Source organism: Callospermophilus lateralis, chromosome 11 (genome assembly GCF_048772815.1).
Source record: "Callospermophilus lateralis isolate mCalLat2 chromosome 11, mCalLat2.hap1, whole genome shotgun sequence".
NCBI classification, from domain to species: domain Eukaryota; kingdom Metazoa; phylum Chordata; class Mammalia; order Rodentia; family Sciuridae; genus Callospermophilus; species Callospermophilus lateralis.
The window spans coordinates 59,051,432-59,079,197 of record NC_135315.1 but is presented as its reverse complement, the minus strand read 5'-3'; the positions used below and the strand labels follow the sequence as shown (position 1 = coordinate 59,079,197).

The window sequence follows — 27,766 nt, the reverse complement described above, 5'->3', positions numbered from 1 at the left end:
GGGGCTTCAGAACTAGACAGACAGCGGTGGCGGGGGAGGGGAGGGACCGTGGGGGCGGGGCGAGTCACCCTAGAGCAGGGTGTGGCCAGTGGTCCAGATGGTCAGTCTGTGCTGGCCAGCCGGTCCTCACAGGGGAGAGTAAAACCCGCACTCCCCAGCTTGGCTAGCCGGGCGGGCTGAGGGTGACCGTAGGTAGCACTGTAGCTGGAGCTCGGAGCTCGGACTGGGTGGGGTGGTTCCTGCTGCTCCGCCGCTGTCACCGCCAGCCGCCCCTCCCGTCTTCACTTCCTCTCGGAGCCCCCGCCGCCCCAAAGACTCGGGGATCCCAGCTGCCGCTGCCAGCCGACGCCACGCCCTGGCTTCAGCCTGCGGGGTAAGTTGGTGGGCAATTCCGGGGGGAGGTAGGAGGGGATCGGCCCCAAGCCTGACAATGAACCACGGAGGTGGGGATAGCCAGTCTGAAGCCAGGGTCTGTAGGGGGCTCCCTCTCCGCGGACCTCCAAACCTCTGCCTCTGCTGCCAGTGTGTATGGGGTCCCAGGAGGGTCCCGTGGTAGAAAAAAGTGAAATGGGGCTGGACAGACAGCTGTTGCAGCTTGGGCTTAGGAATAGTGGGTTCTATGAGCCAGGATTGGTTTGGGGACATAAGCTCTAGGCTGCTTGGTTTGTGGCTCGAGTAAGACGCTGGTGTGGGCAGAAAGATGGAGGGTCAAAACTGCAAGTGGAGGAGGCTGCCAGACAGGCCCTGGCCTTCCCTGGCTACTCTGTGGAAAAGCCCCATTCAGGTCCTAGAAGGCACTGGGAGCCCAAAGCTGTCTGGGAGTGGGCCCCGGGCCCTGCAAGCAGCAGCTGGGTCCCCTTCCCTTCTGGGCCCTCCTCTTCTGTGCTTCCTCTCGGTGGCCTCCTACCCACTTCTCTCACTGCTTGCTGCCTTCGGACCCAGCTCTGATTCTTTTCCCTTCTTTCTACTTCTGCCCACTGGGGATCAGGGGCTCCGGGACCCTAACTGGCATCCCAGTTCTCGCCATGTGATAGAAGCTGTGGTTTCAGTTTTCCTGTGAGGGTGACATGGCGCTGTCAGCTGATCTCCCTAAGCCCAGCCCAGTTGGGAAGGCAGAAGGCGCTTATCAGCCAAGGAGGGGCTTTCTGCCCCATTCTGAAGTCCCTTAGGGAGATGACATTTTCATGCCCCAGGACATGAGTCAAATTGAAAACATAGATGGACCCTGAGAGAATCGGAGAACTGAAGAGGAACTTCATGGTAGAGAGTGAGATGGTTTTAGACCTGGTTCTGCTAATCACTGATGGCCTTGAGAAAGCCACTTCCCTCTCTGAGCCTCAGTTTCCCTGGCAGTAAATTAGGGGTTGGATGGACCGGTGGCTTTCCTCTTGGTTTCCTTAGAACTCTTCCCTTCTGTGGTGAGGAACTGGGTGTTCTGCTCCATCCCAGAAGCTTCACTTTTATCTGTGGTGAATTTTGTCCACACCAGTAAGATGTTGGGTAAAAGAGAGGGTTGTGGCCTGTCAGATGTTAGGAAGTCTCAGAGGGAAGTTGGCAACAGCCATGGCTCTTTTTGTGGGACTGCATCAAAGAGGCGGCCATGTTGAGTCCCTGGGCCATCCTCACACCCCAGGGCTCCTCACTCCTCTTGCGCTCTCTTCCCTTCTCCTTTCCCACTCACTTCCCCTCCTACAGGGCTGGGATCCTGTATTGTAGATCTACAGACTTTCAACTTCTAAACCTCTTTTTTCTGCAGGCTCCAACCAGACTAACCCGGATCTGGGCTTCAAGGAAGAAGGGACCCCTGACATCTCCCTCTCCACCCAAGTTCCAACTGGGCTGAGCAGCCTCCTTCCTTTAGGATGACCTCGCCCTCCAGCCCTCCAGCTTTCAGGCTAGAGACATCAGATCAAAACCAAGAAGATGGTGCTGAGGTGGACAGAGGAAAGCATGGGCCTCCCCCCATGGAGTCACCATTCCAGGGCGAGGACCGGAACTTCTCCCCTCAGATAAAAGTGAACCTCAACTACCGAAAGGGACTGGGTCCTAGGTGAGGCCACAGATGCAGATGGGGCAAAGGGCCCCTCCACTCAGCTTCTGCAGAGCACCCCAATTAGGCTCAGTAGCCAGCCCAGCACCAGTGCCTCTTCTGTACAGCTTAGCTCTGATGGCTGCTGGGCCCCGTAGGGGGACCTTCACTCTGTTCTCTGGGGTTTGCCATTCCCACCACCCTTCCTTCTCCTATTCACCAACCCCCCCCCTTTTTTTTTTTTTTTGGTATCAGGGATTGAACCCAGAGGTGCTCTACTGCCAAGCTAGATCCCCAGCCCTTTTATTTTTATTTTTATTTTTTGTGGTGCCAGAGATTAAACACAGTGCCTTGTGCATGCAAGGCAAGCACTCTACCAACTGAACTATATGCCCAGCCCAATTTTTTTTAAATTTATTTTTTAGTTGTAGTTGGACACAATACCTTTATTTTATTTATTTTTATGTGGTGCTGAGGATTGAACCCAGGGCCTCGCATGTGCTAGTTGAGCACTCTACCACTGAGCCACAATCCCAGCCCCCCTATTTTTTGTTTTGAGACAGGATCTGGCTAAGTTGATGAGGCTGGTTTCAAACTTGTGATCCTCCTGCCTCAGCCTCCCAAGTTGCTGGGATTACAAGCATGCACCACCACACCTGGCCATCTTCCTAATTCTTGGTCTTCTGATCTCCGAGGTTATCTTTTTCTTCATAGGGACACATTCTTCCAGCTCCAAAGTACTTAACCTAGCTATAAAACCCTCCAACCCTGTCATGGAACCTGTGGGATATATTAGGATCTCCATATATACTCCATCCAGGGACAAAGGCAAGGATATCTGCAAGTGTCCCAAGCAATTCTTGGTTTTGTCCCAAAGGATGAAACTGTCTCCAGGGGATGTGGACCTAGGGGACTGAGGATGATGAGTTTCTGTGCTTTGATTTTCCCGTGATCTCTCTGCTATTTAGACTGTAAGTCCAGGGGTCCTGCTTTCAGTCCTGCTAGCAGTCAAAGGAAGTTGCACCTGGCATAACCCTTAGTGTGAGTTTTACCCCATGAGGCTGGAAAATCCACATGGGCTGGGAAAGACTGCCGGGGAAACCCCTTCCTCCCTCTTCATGTCTGAGGTGTGGCCACCAGCCTTGCCCTCCCAGGCTAGAGCCCCTGGGCTGTTTGTGCTGGAGGACCGTGATCCAATTCAGCACCAGCACAGGAGAGGATACCTGGGACAGTTTCATCCTTCTGGAAGTAGTATTGCTAGCCTGATAGAGATCGAATGGGCCCTGCAATGTCCTCTGGATCCTCAATTTATGCCCTCTGAGCTTCCCTACCCTGTGATGCTACTCTGGTGGCAGAAAGTGTCCAAAGGGTCACTTTTACCAGCCAGACTGCTCACCGTACTCTCAAGCCAGCCTTGGAGTCATTATAGCCATGTTGTGGCCATGTGATCTGCTAGGGGAATGATAGACATGGGACCAGGATGAGGCAGACTGCAGCTTCCGGGTGTTGAGGAGGCAGAGGCTGGTTCTAATACCATCATGACTATAAAGCTGAAAATGTGACATATTCCAACAATCATCTTATTCATCAGAGAATCATCAGCCCTTATGTGGTTTGACTCATTCCAGGAGATGGTAAGCTGTGGCCTGAGGGTTCCCAAAGCATCAAGTAGCCCTTTGTACGTTGGTTATCACTTCAAATCTCCCGATCATGGTTTCAGGCCTCAGAGGTATAAATGTGGACATGGCCCCATGCCCTTTCCCCTTCTCCATCTACTAGATTCTAATGAAGTAGGAAGTTCCTTCTGGGGAAGGTAGGAGAGATTTCCCAGAAGCGTAGTTTCTCAGTAAAACTCTGGTTAGTGACTGATACTTTTGCAGGGCTGGGTCTGTGTTACTCTGACTATCTCTAGGAAACCTCCTGCTAACTAAACTCTCTTTGGGGTCCAGAATCTGAAACTATTATTAGATAACCCCTGTGAGAGACTTGGCTCTGCACTCTTATCACTTTGGGCAAGTTCCTTCACCTCCTTGTTGGTCTAATGGAGAAAAGAGCGATTCCTTCTAGAAAATTCCCCGTTTTTCTTTCTTTTCTTTTTAACTTATAGGCCTGGAATGAGGATTAAAAGTGCCGAGTACTCTAAAATCAGTCAATATGTCGTTTCTGAGAGGAAGAGGGAGCTTTTCTCCATTCCTTCTTCATTTTTATTTTGCGGTGCTGGGGATGGAATCTGGGGCTTTATGCATGCTAGGGAAGCACTCCATCACTGAACCACATCCCCAGATGTTTCTTCGTCAAGGTCACTAGTGCATGAAGCCACCATCAGTCTTTAGGTGCCTCCTGAGACCCTGTCCAGAACTGTATAAAAGTTCTAGACTATAAGTTGTGTGCACCAAAAGATTCTGTAGGATAATGACTCTGAAACATCAACGTACCTGGCATATGATACACAGTTGATGCTGAAATTATCAGTGATGATTAGAGTCCTGGGGATGCAACAGATTAATGCCCCAACAGCAACCCCCTTCCTGAGACCCTGAGCAATTGGGGTCACCTTGGTCTGCCTTAGAAGGCAGAGGCCCTCAGAAGGGATCCCATTCAACCTGGGGTGAGCAGTGCTTACAGGACTCCCTGGGATCGGGGTATTTCTGGTGGAGGGGAAATGGCCCTTCTCCAGGAAGAATCATAAACTACCTCCCCAACAGCCAACCAGACCCAAACCGATTTGATCGTGATCGACTCTTCAGCGTGGTCACCCGAGGTGTCCCTGAAGACCTGGCTGGGCTACAAGAGTACCTGAACCGGACCAGCAAGTACCTCACTGACTCAGAATACACAGGTAGATCCTGCCCTGTGGCAACCTTTGGGCTCTGGTATCCTGTGGGCTGAGAGCTGGGCTGAATGAGTGGGCCTGGACCATGATCAGGATCAGAGAGGGGAGTATTCTCCACAGCTCTGCTAGAATGACTGCTGAGGGCCCTGCAAATAGAACTCACTGGAGACAGGCCCCTATACAGTCCTGGCCATACCTCCTGCCTTCACCCTACCCCACCAGGCTCCCAACCTATCTTTGCCACTCAAGTCCATTTCAGTGGCTAAGTGGCTACTCAAAGCTCTTGCTCTCTCTCTCTCTCTCTTTTTAAAAGAGCAGCATTGGGGCTGGGGATGTGGCTCAAGCGGTAGCGCGCTCGCCTGGCATGCGTGCGGCCCGGGTTCGATCCTCAGCACCACATACAAACAAAGATGTTGTGTCCGCCGAAAACTAAAAAATAAATATTAAAAATTCTCTCTCTCTCCCTCTCTCTTTAAAAAAATGTTTAAAAAAAAAAAAAAAAGAGCAGCATTATTGAGATATATAATATACATATCGTATTCTTCCCCTGCTGCAGAGCATCTTTGCTCAGTGTCTGAATATCTTTATTGTTTGGACTGATTAGAAAAATAACAGATGTACACTCTAGAAGATTAGGACAGTAAGGAAATTTATGAAGTCAAGGGTAAAAACAGTTTGTCATTCTGGGCCCCCATTACTGGCTTGCAGCATATCTTTTCAGACTTTCTTAGAATGCCAGGTATATATTTATATAATTGGGGCATTGTCATATGTGCTAATTTGTAATGTGTTCCCTGCATACTTAATGCACCTTATATGTCTGGTAGCACTTTCCATTTCAGTACATCCCTCAATCTGATGACTGAAGATTGAGTTTTCCATTGTGTAGATTTACCACAATTTAGTTAACTAATTAAAAAAAGTTGGGCCTGGGGATGTGGCTCAAGTGGTAGCACGCTCGCCTGGCATGCGTGTGGCCCGGGTTAGATCCTCAGCACCACATACAAACAAAGATGTTGTTGTGTCCGCCAAAAACTAAAAAATAAATATTAAAATTTAAAAAAAATTTAGTTGTAGATGGACACAATATCTTCATTTTATTTATTTATTTATTTTAATGTGGTGCTGAGGTTCAAAACCAGTGTCTCGCTGAGCTACAACCGCAGCCTCTTAACTCATTTCTTTTTGTTGGCTATTTAGATCATTTATAGATTTTTTTTTTTTGCCTCAATTTCCAGTGTGCCAGGCCCTCTGGTGCTAAGCATTTTGTTTATATTATTCCTTTGGGTCTTTACAATAACCCCCAAATATCCCCATTTTTCAAAGAGGAAAACTGAGGTTAAGAGAGGCCAAATGACTTGCTGGAGGAGACAGAGTTATTAAGTGGAGGGGATCACCTACAAATTCTGCTCTGAATGTTCTCATGGATAGACTATGTTGCATTTGTGATGAGTTATGTCTTAGAAACTTTGTTTTCAGAAATTTTTTTTTCATGTTTTTTTTTTTTAAGAGAGAGAGAGAGAGAGAGAGAGAGAGAGAGAGAATTTTTAAATATTTATTTTTTAGTTTTCGGTGGATACAACATCTTAATTTTATTTTTATGTGGTGCTGAGGATCAAACCCAGCACCCCAAGGCGAGCGCACTACCACTAGAGCCACATCCCCAGCCTTTCAGAAATTTTTGTTATAACTGTTGATTTTAATATCTGTTGCCTGGAGGGTTTTTTTTTTTTTTTTTTTTTTTTTTTTGACCCAGGATTGAACCCAGGGGCGCTTAACTACTGAATCACATCCCCAGCCCTTTTTATATATATATTTTTGAGAACATGTCTTGCTAAGTTGCTTAGGGCCTCTCCAAGTTGCTGAGGCTGGCTTTGAACTTATGATCTTCCTGCCTTAGCCTCTGGAGCTGCTGGGATTATAGGTGTATGCCACCATGCCTGACTTGTTTGGAGTCTTAATATTCTGCTACATAACCATGCTCCCACCAGTAGTATACAGAAATAATCTTTTTTTATCCTCCCATGGGATACTTTGGAGCCTGGGGTTGCTGCACATTGGCAGGCAGCCCAGTTGCTCCGGTTCTGAGCACTGTGTGCCCCTTCCACTCCCTTTTTCCCACAGAGGGCTCCACAGGGAAGACATGTCTGATGAAGGCAGTGCTGAACCTTCAGGATGGAGTCAATGCCTGCATCCTTCCATTGTTGCAAATCGATAGAGACTCTGGCAATCCGCAGCCCCTGGTTAATGCCCAGTGCACGGATGAGTACTACCGAGGCCATAGTGCCCTGCATATTGCCATTGAGAAGAGGAGCCTGCAGTGCGTGAAGCTCCTGGTGGAGAATGGGGCAGATGTGCATGCCCGTGCCTGTGGCCACTTCTTCCAGAAGAGACAGGGAACTTGCTTCTATTTTGGTGAGTGAACATTTCTTGGATACATTGAGGTATGGAGGAGGCAAGTCCTTGTTCAAGTTCACACAGTTAGTGTGTGGCAGAACTGGACTTCAACCCACATGTGCCTGACCCTGATACCCTTCTTCAAACCACTAGGCAGCCCGCAAAAGCAAGGTGTCTTAAGAAATGTGTTTTTTTCTTTTTTAGAGAGAGAGAGAGAGAGAGAGAGAGAGAGAGAGAATTATATTTATTTTTTAGTTTTCAGCGAACACAACATCTTTGTTTGTATGTGGTGCTGAGGATCGAACCCGGGCCGCACGTATGCCAGGCGAGTGCGCTACCGCTTGAGCCACATCCCCAGCCCTTAAGATATGTTGTATCCTCACATGGTTGAGGAGGAGACTCAGCATGCATCAAGCCCAGGCAGGGAGGACAGGGGAATGCTAGCACTGGCCTGTGTCAAGACTTGACTGAGGAATCTGGAGATGTAGCTCCGTGGTAGAGTGCGTGCCTAGAACACAATAAGGCTGTGGGTTTGATCCCAAGAAGAATAGTGTAAGAGGCAGGGGAGAGAGGACCTTGGTTGGGTGGCCTCTGTTTTATACCCTTATATGGTAATGAAGCCTGACCTGATTCAAGGAGGCCTGACCTTTTGTCCAAAGAGCAGGAGGAATTGGAAGCTGAGAGGCCTGAGGCCCAAGCTGACCCCTTCCCCATCCACAGGTGAGCTGCCTCTATCTCTGGCTGTTTGTACTAAGCAATGGGATGTGGTGACCTATCTCCTGGAGAATCCGCACCAACGGGCTAGCCTGCAGGCCACTGACTCCTTGGGGAACACAGCCCTCCATGCCCTGGTGATGATTGCAGACAACTCTAAAGACAACAGTGCACTGGTGATCCGCATGTATGATGATCTTCTCCAAGCAGGGGCCCGCCTCTACCCCACTGTGCAGCTTGAAGACATTTGCAACTTGGAGGGCCTCACACCCTTGAAGTTGGCTGCCAAGGAGGGTAAAATTGAGGTAAGTTGCTGTCCCCCTCCCTGTTGTCTCTCTCTTTCTTGGAAGCAGCAGGACTCAGCCAGAAACATCTGTGGAAAGAGCCTGAGTGGTAGACCAGAGTACTGGTTGTTCCACTTTTCAATGAAGCATTCCTATCCATAAGAAAAAATTTCAGGTTGAACCTTAGTGTTAGTTTACTGTCACTGTGACAAAGTGCCTGAGAGAATCACCTTAAAAGGTAGAAAGATTTATTTTGGTTCACAGTTTCCGAAGTTTCAGGCTGTGGTCCCTTGGCCCTGTTACTTTGGGAAAGGCAAAACATCATGGTAGAAAGCATATGGTGGAGAAAAGCTGCTCATCTCATGGTGATCTGAGAAGCAAGGAGAGGGGAGGAACCAGGAATCCAGAATCCCTTTCAAGGGCCTACAGTAACCCTCTTCTTCTCTGTAGGCTCCACCTTCCAAAATATCTACCGCTTCCCAATAGCACCACCTGCTGGTGACAAAACCTTTAACACAGGAAACATTGGGGACATTTCTTAAATGTCAAATTTATGCCAAATCAAAACAACCTTCAATGTGTGTGTTTATTTATACATTATAAGTAGACCAGTCAGTCAAAAATTGTGTTGTAAAACATAGGGGAATATTTTTAGTTGTTTGGGTTTCTTTCTTTCTTTTTCTTTTCTGTTGAAGTACTGGGGTCTTTCAGATGCTAGGCAAGTACTCTACCACAATACCCCCAGTCCTGGGTTTCTTTTCTTTGGGTACCAGGGATTGAACCCAGGGATGCTTAACCATGCACCCATATCCCCAGCTCCCTGCTTTTTTTTTTTAATTTTGAGAAACAGTCTTGCTAAGTTGCTCAGGGCCTCACTGAGTTGCTGAGGCTGGCTTTGAACATATGATACTCCTGCCTCAGCCTCCCAAGCCTCTGGGATTATAGGCGTGAGTCACTGCACCCACTTCCCAACTCTGGGTTTCTTACAAGGAGACAGTCTTTTCATTTCCTTTGCCTCTTTTGCTATTAGATTTTTTTAAATATTTATTTTTTAGTTTTCAATGGACACAACATCTTTATTTTAATTTGTGGTGCTGAGGATCGAACCCAGCGCCCCGCGAATGCCAGGTGAGCGCACTACCACTTGAGCCACATTCTCATCCCCACGCTATTAGATTTACTATTATATTTTCTTCATAAAAAATAATGATAATATTTTCTTCATAAATAATACTAAGTCCATTCTTTATAATGGACTTAGTATTTTGTCTATTACAGTGCTTGCAATTTTTCCTCCCATATTTCAAAAAAAATTTTTTGGAGTTGTAAATGAACATCATGTCTTTATTTTATTTGCATTTTTTTGTTTGTTTATAGCAACTTTATTCATAACTGCCAAAACTTGGAAGCAACCAAGGTGTCTTTCGGTAGCTGAATGAATACATGAACTGTGATATATCTTGAGAATGGATATACTCAGCACTAAAAAAATAATCCATGAAGACATGAAGAGACCTTAAATACAAATTTCAGATTATTTTAAAATACATGTGTATGATTCTAAATATAAAGCATCCTAGAAAGGGCAAAGTTATAATGACAGTAAAAAGATCTGATTTACAGAGGCTTGGCGGGAAGAAAAAACAGGTAGAACTGAGGGATGGAGCATTAGGTCCTTGAAGCAATCCATGAATTATCATGCAGAAGGTTGGATACCTTAGTCATTGGCCAGTGTGGTGGGGCCATAACCCAATTACTTGGGAGACTGAGGTAGGAGGATTGCAAATCCAAAACTGGCTTTGGCAACCTTTTTTTGTGTGTGTCGGGGGTTACCAGGAATGTTTTACCACTGTGCCACACCCCCAGTCTTTTTATTCTTAGACAGGGTCTTGCTAAGCTATTGAGACTGACCTCAAATTTGCAGTCCTCTTGAGCTAGCCTCCCAAGTTTCTGGGATTACAAATGTGTATCTCCAACACCCAATCAGCCTCAGCAATTTAGTGAGACCCTATACCAAAATAAAAAATAAAAAGGGCTGTGGATATAGATTAGTAGTAGTGTTTCCCTGGGTTCAATACCCAGTAACACACACACACACACGAATCAAAATCATAAGATGTTCAACAAAAAGCATGAAACCAAATATACAACTGGGGTTGTACTCAGTGGTAGAGTGCTTGACTACACGTATGAGGCCCTGGGTTCGATCCTCAGCGCCACATAAAGATAATAATTTATTATAATTAGTAATAATAGGTAGTTAATAATTAATAATAGGCCGGGCTTGTTGGCACATGCCTGTAATCCCAGTGGCTCAGGAGACCGAGGCAGGAGGATCTCAAGTTCAAAGTCAGCCCCAGCAATTTAGCAAGGTGCTAAGCAACTCATGAGACCCTGTCTCTAAATAAAATACAAAAATAGGGCTGGGGAGGTGGCTCAGTGGTTGAGTGCCCCTGAGTTCAATCCCTGGTATCCCACCCCCCACCAAAATTAATAATATACCAATACTGACTCATCAATTAAGGAACATAACACACTAATAGGACATGTTAATATTAAAGCCAGGTGCGATAATGCACACTTATATCTCAGTTACTTAGAGGAGGCTAAGGCAAGATTGCAAGATCAAGGGCAGTTTCAACAATTTAGTGAGACCTTGTCTTAAAATAAAAATAAAAAGGGGCTAGTTTTGCTGGTAGTAGTGTTGCATGCCTATAACCCCACGATTCAGGAGGCTGAGACAGGAGGACTGCAAGTTCAAAGCCAGCCTCAGCCACTTAGCGAGACCCTAAGCAACTCTGGGAGAACTTGTCTCAAAATTAAAAGGGCTGGGGATGTGACCCAGTGGTTAAATCTCCAGTACCAAAAAATAAACAAAGAAACAAAAAAAGAGGCAGAGGGTTAGGGTTATAGCCTAGTGGTAGAGTGTCCCTGGGTTCAATCTTCAGTACACACACACAAAATTAATATTAAATGCATCAACTGGAGAAGTATAAAAGAACTCTTTTGCTCAGTTTTCCCATAAACCTAGCTCTGCTTAAAAAAAAAAAAAAGTATAGTAATACTTGAGTCTGATACAAATGATCAGGAGACACTGAAAATGAAAGACGGTCAGGAACCAGCCCAGCAATCATCAGGCTGTGTGATGATTTACCTATGGGCTCTCCACCACTTGTCCTGGGAGGGGAAGAGGAATATTTGCAAATTTATGTCCTGTTTGGGGGCCAATAATAGGAAAGCAAAAACTTTTTGTCTGTTTCTTCTCAATTGCCTTCAGATCAAAATAGTACTTTAACATTGTTTAAGGTGGTACCCTTTGGTCTCCTACAGTGCATTGCTTTTTCTCTCTTGTTATAATTAATCCTTTCAACATCTTCTTATTCCTTTTTACACATTCAGGGCATAACAGATTATCTTCTAGTCCCGAGGGTGGAAAAATACAGGCTGGTAACAGGAAGAGGGAAATCATACTCTTGGGAGTGTCAGGGACCCAAGTCTGACCTGCATGGAACTGCAGGCGAATCCAGCCTGCTGTTTCTGCAGAAAGAAATTGGCCATGGACCACACACCACCTGACACCAGAGGTTTGCATCAAAAAGGCCTCCAGAAGAAATAGAGTCGGGACACAAATTCACAGCCTTGCTCTGAGTGGCTCTGGCAGCGATCCTTGCCCAAGATGCCCATATGGACTCCTGAGCTGAATTTACCACTTCAACCATGTTAGTCTCTTCCTCTCTTTTAACCTTATCATGACTTTCCTGAAGCCCTGCTGCATTGACCGCTGCCTTCCATTTCCTGGAAACTGGCTTCAATCTGACCTCCTGAGATGTTTCAGGAATACCATATTTTTGTTCAGGGTATGCATGCTTCTGTAGCCTCAAATAAACCTCTATTTTCTGGCCATCAGTACTCAAATTAAATTGTTGGCACCAGTTTCGCAAAGTATCCCGAGAAACCTTATTAATTGGAGGCAAAATGGTCGGCAAGGGAAGGGATGGTATTTTACAAGAGGCAGAGGGTTAGGGATATAGCCTAGTGGTTATAGTCTAGGTAGGTTTTGTTTGAGGAAGGCAGACTTCGTGTTTGATTTCTGCAGTTGAGGAAACACTTGTTTCCATTGGATATTCATGTTCCTCTGTAACTGGGACCAGTGTTAAAATCACATTTTCCTCATCGAATTGCTCCTCAACCAAGTTCTTCTCAGTGACCCCCTGTCATTTGAGCCTGACATTTCCAGGAACACAGGGAGAAGGCAAAGGCAGCAGGGCTCAGGACAGCTATGCTGTGTGCGCCTTCTTTTATTTGCATTTTTAAAAAAATATTGGGTTTTTAGTTGTAGTTGGACACAATACCTTTATTTTATTTATTTTTATGTGGTGCTGAGGATCGAAACTAGGAGCCTCACACGTGCTAGGTGAGTGCTCTAACCGCTGAGCCACTACCCCAGCCTCCATTTTTTTTAAAAAAAATTTATGGTGTGTTTTTTGCCATCCAGAATGTAAGAGTTTTATGTTTATAGCTGGGCATGGTGGTACACACTTGTAGATCCGGCTACCTGGGAAGTGATGTGGGAGGATCCCTTGAGCCCAGGTGTTAAAGATCCTGGGCAACATAGCAAGACTCAGTTTCAAAAAATAAAACAAGGGTTGGGATGTAACTCAGTGGTAGAGTACTTTCTTAGCATGCACAAGTGCACAAGGCCTTGGGTTCAATCCCTGATACCATAAAAAAAAATTATGTCTGCATGTATAATTAAGATTCTTTTCTTTTTAGTTTTACTATTTTTTTTTAAAGAGAGAGAGAGAGAGAGAGAGAGAGAGAGAGAGAGAGAGAGAGAGAATTTTTATTTTTTAGTTTTCGGCGGACACATCTTTGTTTGTATGTGGTGCTGAGGCTCGAACCCGGGCCGCACACATGCCAGGCGAGCACGCTACCGCTTGAGCCACATCTCTAGCCCTAGTTTTACTATTGTATTGCTTAATTCCTTCCACAAGATTTTATATATAATACAATTATTATATCATTATATTCTGTATATAATTATATAGATTGTTACAGGGAACTGTTACATAATTTTATATATTATAAAATAATAGTTGTATATGTAAAAATTATATACAATAGCAAATCTATACCTGCATTTTCTTTCAGACTTTTGCAGTTCCATTTTTTAAAATTTTTTTGGTACTAGGGATTTAACTCAGGGGTAACTTACCACTGAGCTACATCCCCAGCTCCTTTTTATTTATTTATTTATTTTTTAAAATTCTTTTTTTTTAGTTGCAGATGGACATAATACCTTTTTTAAAAAATTTTATTTTTGTGATACTAAGGATCAAACTCAGGGCCTCACACATGTTAGACAAGTGCTCTACTGCTGAACCACAGCCCCAGCTCCTTCATTTTTCATTTTGAGTCTGGGTCTCACTAAGTTGCATAGGGTCTCACTAAATTGCTGAGGCTGGCCTTGATTGTGATCCTTCTGTTTCAGATTCCTAAACCACTGGCATTATAGGTGTGCACCACTGTGCCCACCTGCAGTTCCATTTTAAATGCCTAAAGTTTGACTTATCTAGATGATGATGATGATGATTTTGGTAGAAGGAGTAGGCATGATCCACCTCTCCTTTTTTTTTTCTTTCTCTCTCTTTCTTTTTCTTTTTCTTCTTCTTCTTCTTCTTTTTTTTTTTTTTTTTTTAGCTTATTAGTACTTGAACTTTATTGTCAGAGCCCTTGCAACCTCTGGACAAGCAACCTCTGCAGTTATGCAGGGCCAACACTTAGAAAGCAGGCATTTTTTTAAAGGTGAAGATAAAAATATCCTGATAAAAATAAAAGGTGTGGTTGCGCAGACCTGTGATCCCAATGAGTCAGGAGGCTCGAAAGTTCAAAGCCAAGCCGGTGGCAGTGGGGCACATCTGTAATCCCAGTAGCTCAGGAGGCTGAGACAGGAGGATTGTGAGTTCAAAGCCAGTCTCAGCAATGGTGAGGCACTAAGCAACTCAGTGAGATCTTGTCTCTAAATAAAATACAAAATAGGGCTGGGGATGTGGATCAGTGGTCGAGTGCCCCTGAGTTCAATCCCCGGTAACCCCTCCCCACAACAAAAGTTCAAAGCCAGCCTCAACAATTTAGTGAGACCCTGTCTTAAAATAAAATATAAAAGAGGCTGGTTAGGGATATGACTCAGTGATTAAGTGGTACTAAAAAAAAAAAAAAGATAAAAATAAACATAAATAAAAATCTTTTTTTGCTTTGTTTTGGTATTGGTGGTTGAACCCAGTGGTGCTCTATCTCCAGTTCTTTTTACTTTTTATTTTGAGACAGGATCTTACTAAGTCACCCGGACTGGCCTCAAACTTGGAATCCTGCTGTGCCTCAGCCTCTTGACTACCTGGGATTACTGTAAATTGAAGTTTTAATACTTTTTTCCTGCCCTCCATGTTTCCTGGAGTGCCTGCTTACTTTGTGCAGGTTACTTTGTTGCCTAGAAGCTTGGCCCTCCCATCTGTATCCTCTTTCCCCCATTTCTCATTTGTGAAATCAAATTGTTTCTTTTCTTTTTTTTTCCTCTTAGTACTGGGGATTGAACTCAGGGCACTCACTGAGCCACATCCCCAGCCCTATTTTGTATTTTATTTAGAGACAGGGTCTCACTGACTTGCTTAGTGCCTCGCCTTTGCTGAGGCTGGCTTTGAACTTGCCATCCTCCTGTCTCAGCCTGGGATTACAGGCATGCACCACCACACCAGGCCTCAAATTGTTTCTTAACTGTTCAGGTTCGGGACCCCTTTCTATTCTGTTGAAAGCTCTGTACTCTGACCACAGAAGTGCATACACATGTATATGTGGACGCCATCTAAGAAGTTCAGGAAAGAGGGACAGGAGGGGGAAAGGAAGAGCCTGGCTGGCCAGCAGACTCGCATATCTGTAGAAGGGTGGGCATGAGAGCTGTCCTGTGGCTGAGCGGGCATGATGTGTGGAAGAGCTAAGACACACAAAGACCCATGTATGGAGGGCCAGGAAGGCTGGGGTAGAGAGGCAGGTGGGAAGGAGCCATTTGGGGACTCTAGGAGGTGTGGGAGCCTGCTCTGCACCTCTGCAGATGGTGGGCATCTCTGCAGGATGCTGGTTGTTTCCCAGCTTTGACCCAGAATCAGTACTGGGAGTGGGTCCAGCAAGCTCATGGGGCTGTCCTGCAGATTTTCAGGCACATCCTGCAACGGGAGTTCTCAGGACTGTGCCAGCCCCTTTCTCGAAAGTTCACCGAGTGGTGCTATGGGCCTGTTCGGGTGTCACTGTATGACCTGGCCTCTGTGGACAGCTGGGAGGAGAACTCAGTGCTGGAGATCATTGCCTTTCACTGCAAAAGCCCGGTGAGCCTATGGGGATGTGGGGGTGCCTTTTAAAGGGCCTGGCTCAAATCAGAGCTGCCTCATGGACCACATCTGCCCCATTCTTGTGCAAGTGGGGTTATAGCTGCACACCCTGACTCTGGCCGCCAGGCCCGCACTTATTCCACACTTTAAATCCTACCCAACCCGGGGATCATGCCAAGGTCCTCTAGAGGCAGCTATTGAGGTCTCTTTTCTTGACGAGCCCTTGCTATGGAATGAAGGATCAGGAGGGCTGGGGTGGAGGCAGGTGGGGAGGGAAGATTTGGGACTCCTAGGTGGTGTGGGACCTCACCCCCACCCCTACTCCCCTCCATTTCCCTTGGCCCTTACAGGTAGCCTGACATGAAGTGGGCGCTCTGTCTATACCTGCTATCTATCCATCCCCTGTCTCTACCTAAACATGGCTCTCCCCTTCCCGCCCCAGCACCGACACCGCATGGTAGTTTTGGAGCCACTGAACAAACTGCTGCAGGCGAAATGGGATTTGCTCATCCCCCGGTTCTTTTTCAACTTCCTGAGTTACCTGATCTACATGTTGGTCTTCACTGCTGTGGCTTACCACCAGCCTGCTCTGGAGAAGGCAAGGGCAAGGAGGGGGATGTTCTGGGGGAAGCCTGCTTGAAGCAACCCTGGAAGAAAATGGGCAGGGACCCCCATCCTACAAAGGATGACACTGAGGCTTAGGTGGCTTGAGAGTTATACCCAAGGTCTATGGAGGCCAGCCTCTTAGTACTAACAACAATAATAGTAGTGAGTACTGATCCAGTGCTCACCATATGTGCAACTGTATTCTAAGTGACTGACATGTGTTAACTAGTGAATGCTCACAACAACTCTCAGGGATGACTAATTATCATCATCCTCATTTGGGGAAAGGGAGGCACAGAGAGGTTAAGTAATTTTCCCAAGTTCACACAGACTGTAAGGGGTGGAGACAGGATTTGAAACCAGACATTCGGGTTCCAAACCCCACCTTCACAACCACTATACAACATGCCTTTCAAGTGACTGGAATCCAGGGGTGCTTGGTTGGAGCCCACATTCCCTCTCTGTAGTGGAGTCTCAGCATGGTCTGTCAGTTATTAGGGGGAGGACCCAGGTCCCAGGTCCCAGATCCTATCAGCATGTGTGTATCTTCAGCAGGCCTTCCTCCCGCTGAAAGCGACAGGTGGAAACTCTATGCTGCTGCTGGGCCACATCTTGATCCTGCTTGGGGGAATCTACCTCCTCTTGGGCCAGGTAAGGGCTTCTGCCCATCTCCCCACCCTACACCACTTCCATATCCAGTCCTATTCAGACCAGCCAGCCCTACCCCAGTTGAGGGCCACAGGTGCTGGTTTTGTCTTCTGGGGCCTTGGTACTCATCCTGCCATGCTTTTTGAGATAACTGAGGGATAGCAGATGGCTTCTCTGATCTCTTGGTAGTGAAGGCTCTGCTCCCCTGGGAATCAAACTGAAAGCCTTTGCCTCTGGGTCCCTTAGCTGGCTGGGGCCTTCCTTGCTTGGAGAGCACAGAAGGCCGATGGCAGGTGGGGCTTCGCCCATATTCTGCAGGAGGACATCTTTAGTCAGAAATGCTTCAAGCTTTCAGGAGGCAGGATGAACCCCAAGACATGGGACCTTCTCAGAGTCAGCAGGATGCAGGCACCAAACCCAGGTTGGCTGGAGTATAGGGTGCACCCCAGGAGGCCAGGGGTGGGAGAAGGAGCTCTCTTTCGGTCCACTTGGGCTCTTCAACTAGATCCACAAGCATCAGGAAGCTCATAGAATTGCTGGTATTTACAGGTGGCTGCTCTTCTTTTTCTTCTTCTTTGTTTTTTTGTTTCGTTTTTGTTTTTGGTGTTATTGGGGATTGAATCCAGGCATGCTCTGTGACTGAACCATATCCCCAGCCCCTTTTATTTTTTGAGATGGAGTCACGCTAAGTTGCTGAGGCTGGCCTTAAACTTGTGATCCTCCTGCCTCAGCCTTTCAAGTACCTGGAATTACAAGCGTGTGCCACTGTGTCCAGATAGCTGTTCGTTTATATGTTTGGTACAGGGGATTTAATCCAGGAGTGCTTAACCACTCAGCCATATCCATAGCCCTTCTTAATTTTATTTTGAGACAGGGTCTTGCTAAATTGCTGAGGCTGGCTTCCAATTTACGATCCTCCTGCCTCAGCCTCAAAAGTCCCTGGGATTATATGTGTGTGTGTCACTGTGCCCGGCTATTCATATTTTTGGAGAGGGGGGTCTCATTACGTTGCCCAGGGCTGGCCTTAAACTCCTGGACTCAAACAGTGCTCCTGCCTCAGCCTCCTGAGTACCTGTAATTGCACAATACCATGCTCAGTTAAGGCTATTCTTTTTGGTAAGAAGGTTGAAAGCTATCTAGGTTTTCAGGATTCACGAATCCCTTCCAAGTCAAAGCTACTGCCTTAACCTTCACCACTAAGGTGGGCTGGTCAGGCTCCCACAACAGCGTGCATGGCACAAATGGGGAGCTGGGATCCAGGCCCTGTGGGGCAGTCAGACTGTGTCTGTGCTTGGAGGGTAACTTTCACACCCCTCTGTCTTTGTTCCATAGCTATGGTACTTCTGGCGCCGACGTCTGTTCATCTGGATCTCCTTCGTGGACAGTTACTTTGAAATTCTCTTGTATGTGGCGTCTCCTTCTCCCCTGTTCCCCTACCTCCCCGGTCTCTGAGGTCTGGGAGAGGCTGTTGTGGCAGAAGGTACCAGGCTGGGCCCAGGAAGTTCCTAACATGAGCTAGACTTGGGAGTCCTGATTGCCACCCAGTTAGGGCTCCTTTGTGCCCCCCTCCTTGTAGATGATGACTGTGATTGTTACCTTTATATCCGTGGATCCCCGACTCTTTCCTTGTAGAGTCTCACTTAATCCTCAAAGACACTCTATGAGTAGGTGCCATTGTTATTATGCGCATCTTAACAGGGGAAGGAACTGAAGCCCACAGAGGTTAAATTACTTGTCCAAGAGGGAGGTCAGGTCCTGTTGGGTCTGGCTGCAGATGGATGGCATCCTGTGGTGGGAGAGGCAGTAGTGGTCAGTGCTGGCCAGCGGGAAATGGGAGAATATTGCCAGATGGCTGGGAAGGTAACCCAGATCTTGCCCCGCTATAGTCTGCTCCAGGCTCTGCTCACGGTACTGTCCCAGGTGCTGTGTTTCATGGCCATCGAGTGGTACCTGCCCCTACTTGTGTCCTCGCTGGTTCTGGGCTGGCTGAACCTGCTTTACTATACACGTGGCTTCCAGCACACAGGCATCTACAGCGTCATGATCCAGAAGGTGAGAGAAAGGTAACCCAGGGGCAGCCAGACTGGACAAAGCTGGCCAACACAGCCCAGTGGGACTCCCATTGTCCCCAGCATCCGGAAGCCTTCCTCCACAGATAACCTGAGCAGAAGAGGGCATGAGTGTGTCTGCCTGTGAGTTGTTCACTCAGACACACTTTGAATGTCACCTTAAGCAAGGGCATGCATGTTTGCACACACCTGCTCCAGTCTGCATACACACACATGCACACACGTGTGTTTGGAGGTATTTACACATGGGCACGTGTATCCTTCTTCACGAAAGAACAGAGAATATGCACATACACTCATTTGTGTTCTGTGCTCTGTGAGGGTATCTGCATGTGTCTGTGTCCATCTATTTATTCCTCAAACATTTAGGGAGGGGCTGGGGATGTGGCTCAAGCTGTAGTGTGCTCGCCTGGCATGCGTGCGGCCTGGGTTCGATCCTCAGCCCCACATACAAACAAAGATGTTGTGTCTGCCGAAAACTAAAAAATAAATAAAAATTCTCTCTAAAAAAAGAAAAAAAAAAAAAACATTTAGGGAGTGCTTGCTATAGGCCAGGCCCTGCTCTACATGTTGAGAATATTCAGGGAACAGTACAGACAAGTTGTTACTCTCCTGAAGCTGACAGTCCAGTGGGGGAAATGAAAACACTAAGAAAATTACCACAATTGAGAATGCTGCCAACTGCTAGATTTTGTGAAGGAAATACGCGGAGGACACTGTGACAGAATGGGGATCAGAGGATACTTGAGAGAGTGATGGCTTCTCCCAAGAGGTGATGGTCAAGTGGAGACCTGAAAGTGTGATTCAGCCACCAGTGTTGAAGAGGAAGGATCCTAACAACAAAGGAAAAGGGGATGAACAAACAGAGAGTGCTTGAGACAGAGCCAGGAGGCCGGAGAGTGAGGCAGAGCAGAGAAGTTAGAAGGCAGGGAGGGGCTGGGGGCTTTGTCCAGGGGGCTTTGTTCATGGGGAGGAATCTGAAGGTTCCCAGAGTTTTTTTTTTAAATCATTTTATTTTATTTTTTAATAATAAAAAAAAGAAACCAAAAAAAACCTTATAAAATAGAGGGCTGTGGCTGTGGCTCAATGGCAGAGCTTGCCTAGCGTGTGTGAGGAACTAGGTTCAGTCCTCAGCACCACATAAAAATAAATAAACAAAATAAAGGTATTGTGACCATCTACAATAAAAATACTTTAAAACCTTATAGGGCTGGGGATGTGGCTCAAGCGGTAGTGCGCTCGCCTGTCATGCATGCGGCCTGGTTTCGATCCTCAGCACCACATACAAACAAAAATGTTGTGTCCGCCAATAACTAAAAAACAACAACAACAACAACAACAAAAACAAAACAAAACAAAAAAAAAAAACATAATTAAAACCTTATAAAATGGACCTAACATAAAGTTTAACATTTTACCTTTTTTTTTTTTGGTGGATGGAATTTACGGCCTTGTACACACTAGACAGGTATTCTACCATTTAGCTACATCCCTATCCCTTTTCATTTTATATTGAGATAGGGTTTCACTAAGTTGCTGAGGGTCTTACTAATTTGCTCACACTGGTCTTGAACTTGTGATCTCCTGCCTCAACCTCTCTAGTAGTGGGATTACAGGTATGCATCACCACACTTGGCTTATTTTAACCTTTTTTTTTTTTTTTTTTTTGTACCAGGGATTAAATCCAGGGGCACTTAACCACTGAGTCACATCCCCAGCCCTTTTTATTTTAATTTTTATTTTGAGACAGGGTCTCACTAAATTGCTTAGGGCCTCCCTAAATTGCTGAGGCTAGCTTTGAACTTGCGATTCTCCTGCCTCAGCCTCCTGAGTCGCTGGGATTACAGGTGTGAACCACTGCATCTGGCTCATTTTAACCATTAAAAAAAAAATTTTATTAATTTTTGTATGTGGTGCTGAGCACCAGCACCTCACATATGCTAGGCAAGCTCTCTCCACTGAGCCACAATCCCAGCCCCTCATTTTAACCATTTATTATTATTATTATTATTATTATTATTTTAGTTGTAGATGAACACAATACCTTTATTTTTAAAATTTCATTTATTTATTTATTTAGTTGTAGATGGACACAATAGCTTTATGTATGTATGTATGCATTTATTTATTTATAAATACTTATTTTTTAGGTGTAGATGGACACAACACAATGCCTTTATTTTTATGTGGTGCTGAGGATCGAACCTGGGTCCCGCCCTTGCTAGGCAAGCGCTCCACCACTGAGCTACAACCCTGGCTCCTCATTTTTAAATGCGATATACTAAATGTGGCATTCAGTATATCTCCATTGTTGGTGTAGTCATTACCACCATCCATCTCTAGGACTCTCCCATCTTCCCAAACTGAAACTTGATGCCCGTTGAACACTAACTTCCCCATTCCCTCCTTCTCCTGGCCCCTGGCAACCACCCCTTTGCTTCCTATCTCTCTGAATTTACTTGCTCTAAATACTTCATGTAAGTGGAATAATTCAATTCTTTTTTTTTTTTTTAAAGAGAGAGTGAGAGAGGGAGAGACAGAGAGAGAGAGAGAGAATTTTTAATATTTATTTTTTAGTTATCGGCGGACACAACATCTTTGTTTGTATGTGGTGCTGAGGATCGAACCCGGGCCGCACGCATGCCAGGCGAGCGCGCTACCGCTTGAGCCACATCCCCAGCCCCGAATTCAATTCTTTTTGGTCCATGCATACTCAGAAGTAGAATTGCTGGGTCATATGATAATTTATTTTTATCTATACTTTTAGTTGTAGATGGACACAAAGCCTTTATTTTATTTATTTTTATGGGATGCTGAAGATTGAACCCAGGGCCTCACATGTGCTAGGCAAGCGCTCTATCACTGAGCCACAACCCCAGCCTCTCATATGATAATTCTGTTTAATTTTTTGCTGCTGAAGGATTTTTGGTAGGAAAATGATTTGATCTGAGGTAGATGTTTAAAAGACCCCTCTGCTCAGTGTGGCTCCACGGGGCCAGTGTATGCACTTGTGTGTATGTGTGTGTGTGTGTGTGTGTGTGTGTGTGTGTGTGTTATACGTGGGAACCATGTTTGTGGGTCTGGGATCATATGCAGCGAGTGGCCCAGCCAAAACTCACCTCCTGGCTTGTGTGTTCCAGGTCATTCTGAGGGACCTACTCCGCTTCCTTCTGGTCTACTTAGTCTTCCTTTTCGGCTTTGCTGTAGGTAAAGGCCCTTTCTGGTCCCCACCTCTCCCTAACCCTCCTTCAGGCTGCGGCTGTCTGGTCTCAGGCTGAGGATCCCTCTCCCACCCTCCCACAGCCCTGGTGAGCCTAAGCCGCGAGGCCCGGGACTCTGGAACCCCTGCAGGAAACAATGCCACCGAGGTAGCTCAGCCTGGGACAGAGCAGGAGGATGAGGCAACACCATACAGGGGCATCATGGATGCCTCCTTGGAGCTCTTCAAGTTCACCATTGGCATGGGCGAGCTGGCTTTCCAGGAACAGCTGCGCTTCCGTGGGGTGGTCCTGCTGCTGCTGCTGGCCTACGTGCTGCTCACCTACGTCCTTCTTCTCAACATGCTCATCGCTCTCATGAGCGAGACTGTCAACAACGTTGCCACAGATAGCTGGAGCATTTGGAAGCTGCAGGTGCCACAAATGAGGCTCCCCCCCAACCCCCCTTCTGAGTTCTGCGTTCTTGCTGAGAGGTGCCCAGGACCCTGCTGAGCTTGGTCCATCCCACTGGAGGCTGTCCAGGGTCCTGCACCTGACTGAGTGGGCTGAGCTCAGCAGGACCAACTTCTGGACTCCCTCATCCATTCCTTCCTTAGTAGGTTTGTTTCGAGCATAGGATAAACTTAGAGATATAAAGTGCTCAGGACAATGCCTAGTATATAGTGGGTGGTCAATGTAGTCATTATTTTCATTATTATTATTATCTAGTATTTATTTTCTTTTTCTCTTTTTTGGCACTGAGAATTGAACCCAGGAACGCTTTACCACAAACTATATCCTTGGTCTTCTATTTTTTTTTTTAATCTTTTAAAAAAATTTTTACTTGCTTGCTTGCTTTATTTATTTATTTTTAATGTGGTGCTGAGGATCAAACCCAGTGCCTCATGCATTCGGGGCAAGCACTCGACCATTGAGCCCCCTTTGTTTTTTTTTTTTTTTTTTTTTTTTAGTACCAGGGATTAAAACCAGGGGTGCTTAGCCACTGAGCCACATTCTCCAGCCCTTTTTTCTTTCTTCAATTTTGAGACAGGGTCTTGCTAAGTTGCTTAGGGCCTTGCTAAGTTTCTGAGGCTGGCTTTGAACTTGCAATCCTCCTGCCTCAGCCTCCTGAGTTGCTGGGATTATAGGTGTGTGCCACCATGCCTGGCTCAGTCCTTTGTTTCAGTCAAAAAAAAAATTTTTTTTTTTTTTTTTAAATATTGAGGCAGGCCTTACTTAGTTGCTGAGGGTATCATTAAGTTCCTGAGGCTGGCCTTGAACTTGTGACCCTCCTGCTTCAGTCCCAAAAGTTAGTGGGATTACAGGTGTGTGCCACCACGCCCAACATTATGTAGTCTTTCTTTCTTTCTTTTTTAAATATTTTTTTCAGTTGTTAATGGACCTTTATTTTATTTACTTATATGTGGTGCTAAGAATCGAACCCAGTGCCTCACACTGAGCCACACCAGCCCTATCTAATATTTCTTGACTGCCTATTATTAATAGGTAAAGTGGGCTAGGAACAGTTCTAGGTAGTACACACACAGCAAAGAATAAGACAAAGCCCTTCCCTCACAGAGCTCTCATTCTGTGCTCCTAGTAGGTAAAGTGGGGCCATTTGGTTTACAAATGGGGAGACTGAGATTCAGAGGGGTAATCAGGCCTTGGAGCTGGATTTGAATCCACATGCTTAGTGGGCTTTGGGTTATACTATAAATTGCTGTGGGGTGTCTTCCTGGTCCTCTTGTCCTGTGTACCTTTCCCTCCAGTGTTCCAGGCTGCTCTTTCTGATGCATCCTTTATTTCTAGAAAGCCATCTCTGTCTTGGAGATGGAGAATGGCTACTGGTGGTGCAGGAGGAAGAAGCAACGGGCAGGTGTGCTACTGAAAGTTGGCACCAGGCCAGATGGCACCCCTGATGAACGCTGGTGCTTCAGGTAAGTGAGGTGGGCAGGGGAGGGTGGGGACCTTGCTAATCCAGCAATCCTTAGGGCCCACTAGCAGTGCAGGCCAGTCTTACTCTCCTGAAAGCCAGGAGACAGCTGCCAGTAGCCAGGTCTGGTGGGAGAGGCAAGGCCCAGGAGTGCCAAGGGATTGCATCTGGGCAGGTTGGATCAGGGATGCTGGATCTCACAGTCCCCAGATTGCCACTGCCTGTGGTTCTGCCTATTTGGCCGTCTGCTTTTCCTAGTGTCTTAAACTGAAGGTCCTTCCCTGGCGACCCCTCACCCCAGCCAGAGTGTGCTGGGGTTACAAGCACACTAGCCTTCCCCAGCTGGGCTGCCCCTCCAATTTTCTCAGCCTGATCTTGAAGATGTAATCCTTAAAATGGAGAACAAGCCCTTCCATACTCAGGGAAGGCTGGAGCATCTGGAGAGGGAAACTGGAGACAAATGCATAGCATGAGGCAGCCGTTGAATGGGGGTATAGGATGAAGGGTTTATGTCTGAGAAGCAGCCACAAAAAGGCCCCAGAATCCAGAGCACAAAGACACACCTGATCTCAATTCCTCTTTAGTTGCTCTGTGCAACCCAGGCTGCTGCGAATAGCTGGAAAGGAGGGATGGATACCTGTTCCTCTACGCAGGCACCTGACTCTGGGGACTTAGTCTAGTAGCTACAAGGGCTGTGCTCCTGGGGGGATGTGGGTGGCCCAGTGCCTTGCGGAGGAGGGTAGAGAAATCTCATTCTCCTCACTATCCCTGGGTCCATGAGAGTTTCTTCATAGTTCACCCACTTGTGGGTTCAGCCCCTCTCGGGGACAAAGCAGCCTGGACCACTGTATTCCCAGAGCTCTCTGTTGCCTGCAGGGTGGAGGAAGTGAACTGGGCTTCGTGGGAGCAGACACTATCCACAGTGTGTGAGGAACCATCGGAGGGCAATGCCCCTGGTGAGTAGATGTGGGGCTGGAGCCCCTGCCCTGGGGCATGTGCACATGTGTGCATCTTCTGGGCCACACAGCCTTGGAGGATCTGGGTTGGGACCCTGAGGCCTTCTCCATGGCTGTTCTGCAGCTGCATCCCATGCTACTCCTTCCACAGGGATTGCCCCCTGAAAATGGTACGTCTCCTCCTTTCTTCTCCACTTCAACTCACCTGCTGACCTGTTTTCAGGGAGTCACCTGGGGAGCCCTTAGTGATTCCTCCAGCCCAGCCTTCTCCCTGCCTCACTCCCATTTTCTCTTCTTGTTGGGGTTGTAATTTGCCCATCCAGTTGGTTATTAAGGATCTGCTCCCTGTCATGCTTGGGTACAGCTTGGGGGCCCAGCAGGGGCACAAGTTAGGAAAAGCACAGATGGCATCTCTCTGGGCTCTTGGGGCACTTTCCAGTATGGCAGGCCAGCTTTGGTGAGCTTTCCCCTACCACATAAGCCTCCATCCCCTTTTACCCCAACCCCTTCACATCCTGGGAGAAGCCATTCCCTTTCCCTCACCTCATCTCTGAGGTCTTCATCCTCCCTGTTGGCATAGGATGGTTCCTTTGGTTCCCACCTGGCTGACTCAATACCGAGACGAACTGTTTCCTTCCACCTCAGGATTAACCTCTACAGCCTGTACTTTCTTTCTGGAACTTTCAAGAGCTCTCACCTTGTCTTCTGTTAGCTCATCTTCTCTCACTTCTCCTTTTCTTTTGTGAAAAATGTTACCTGCTTGTGCCTGTGGCCCCAGACCCCTCATCCCAAACAGCTTCCCTGAGTCTCCCATGAACCTTGTAGGGAGGCTTTGCTGGTTTCCCAGCTCCTGGCCCTCACATGCCATTAGGTTTCCTTTCTATCCTCTCTTTGCATCTCCCTTCTTTTACTTCAAAACTGAGACTCTGAGAGTCACCTTGCCCTTCATCTTGCCCCAAACATTCTACACCTCACTGTCTGTTCTCAATGCAAACTTGACATCCTCAACAGGAATAGCCTTGGGACTACCTTATTGGGCACACTCTCCACACCCAGGTGGGAGGCCTTGAAGGTCTCTGCCCATTCTCCCCTACATTGGCTCACTCACCTGGAGTCCTTGATCTTTCAGGCAGCAACTCACCTGTATGCCTCTGTCTCTCATTTACCCTACTTCTTCATGCGTGGACCATCCTACAACCTGACATTCAGACAAGTCTTTCTGCTTCAGGTTTATTGCATGCTTTTTCTACTAATGTAGATAAAACTCCCCATAGCCCATAATACACAATACCTCCAACTGTCTGGAGGCCACACTCCTCAATATTGAGGTCAAGGCCCAATCTAATCCATTCCCCACACCTCTGTCCACGTGGCAGCCACTTGGGTCACAGCATACCTTGTTCTCTGGTTCACTTGGACATGTCTCTATTGGAAGTGTTCGTCTGCCCCCTCTGGATGTCCAGACCCATCATCATCCCAACATAATGTGTCTCCTCTCTCCTCTGAGCTCTCTAAGCTCCTAAACCATTTCTGCCCCGCTTGTTAGCATGTCTCACATGTTCTGTTTTTTTGAAACATGGCCTGTGACCTCAAGGGACTTTAAGCTTCTGGGGGGGGGGTGTCCCTGACTGGCATATGACAGGGGTTCAGGAAATGCTTATGGAAGTAAGGAGGCAGGGAGAGGGACTGTGCCCAGGGTGTGATGGGCTTTCATGAAAGGCTGAGGTCCCTTCCCATTCCTGGCACCTCCCTCCTGAGGACATACCCAGTGGTGAAGCCACAGTATTCCCTATTCTGTTTTACAGGTTCCATGAAGAACCCCATTCTGGCTTCCCAACCTGGGGAGGACCATGCCTCAGAGGAAGACCATCTTCCCCTTCAGGTGCTTCAGTCTCACTGATGGTCCATACGCAGGAGGCCAGCAGGATAGAGTGAAGAATCTTTCCAGCCACACATGCTTGCTCTGGGGATCTTTAGTTTTCTTGGCAAATATAAATATATATATATATTTTTTTTTCACAACCAACTCTACTGGAAACATTATTATTGAGCAACGTTGCTGGGACCTTTGGTTTAGAAACATCTGCATGTCTCTTTCTGCCTCTGGGTATAGGGCTAGACTGATCCCACTTTTTATTGGGATCAGTCTAGCCCAGAAACCTTTAGCTACTCCCTTCTGCCCTTAGTCCTAGGATTGTCCTCTTCTTTTGGGGCAGGCTACTGGCTGAGGTTCTGTGCCTGCTGTCATGGCAGCCACACACATCCCCCCTTCCTCTACCAGACACCCATTAAATCCACTTATAAGATGTCTGACAGTCTCCTTTGAGCTCTCTGGTTTAGTTCAGGCTCTGAATTACTGCTTTCTCACCCGCTTGAACTTCGTGCTCAATTTCATTCCTTAGATCTTCCTAAGACCCAAGACAAACATGTTATTCCTGCACTTTGTAGGTCTGAGAGGTTCCCAGGGTGTACAGAGTGTTGTCACAGGAATCTTCAGCCTTCCACTTTGCGTACGCATGTCCAGACACATCTTCCCTTATATTCCTGCTGCCTGCTGGAGAATGTGGTGAAAAATCAATTTTCACCGAATTTTTCATGCTGATTGAGGGACCTTGTGTTTGACCCCTTGACTTGGCTGTTACTAGAAGTCTCCCTCTCTCTGCCCCTCTCCATTAAAACCCTATACTTATTTCTGAGATTAGCTCAAAGGTTGCTGTCTCA

General features: G+C 46.8%; 1 protein-coding gene and 1 pseudogene across 1 annotated transcript; one reads left to right on the top strand and one right to left on the bottom strand.

Annotated features, from left to right (window-relative positions):
• Window positions 1-117: 117 nt before the first annotated feature.
• On the top strand, window positions 118-27,566 carry Trpv2 (transient receptor potential cation channel subfamily V member 2). Its single transcript, XM_076869937.1, has 15 exons — window positions 118-373; window positions 1,757-2,050; window positions 4,735-4,868; window positions 6,987-7,277; window positions 7,980-8,278; window positions 15,460-15,633; window positions 16,079-16,234; window positions 16,795-16,893; window positions 18,223-18,293; window positions 18,777-18,942; window positions 22,100-22,166; window positions 22,263-22,591; window positions 23,966-24,093; window positions 24,966-25,045; window positions 26,851-27,566. The coding sequence occupies exons 2-15, from the start codon at window positions 1,863-1,865 to the stop codon at window positions 26,943-26,945; spliced, it is 2,277 nt and encodes a 758-aa protein (XP_076726052.1). The 5' UTR covers window positions 118-373; window positions 1,757-1,862; the 3' UTR covers window positions 26,946-27,566.
• On the bottom strand, window positions 11,559-15,444 carry LOC143409848 (developmental pluripotency-associated protein 2 pseudogene; annotated as a pseudogene).
• Window positions 27,567-27,766: the final 200 nt, after the last annotated feature.

Excerpts from the sequence above, each read along its gene's own strand:
- Trpv2 (XM_076869937.1), top strand. The coding sequence starts at position 1,863 with ATGACCTCGCCCTCCAGCCCTCCAGCTTTCAGGCTAGAGACATCAGAT. Across the intron at positions 15,634-16,078 it reads CCTTTCACTGCAAAAGCCCG|CACCGACACCGCATGGTAGT; the intron begins GTGAGCCTATGG and ends TTCCCGCCCCAG. Across the intron at positions 16,235-16,794 it reads ACCAGCCTGCTCTGGAGAAG|CAGGCCTTCCTCCCGCTGAA; the intron begins GCAAGGGCAAGG and ends GTGTATCTTCAG.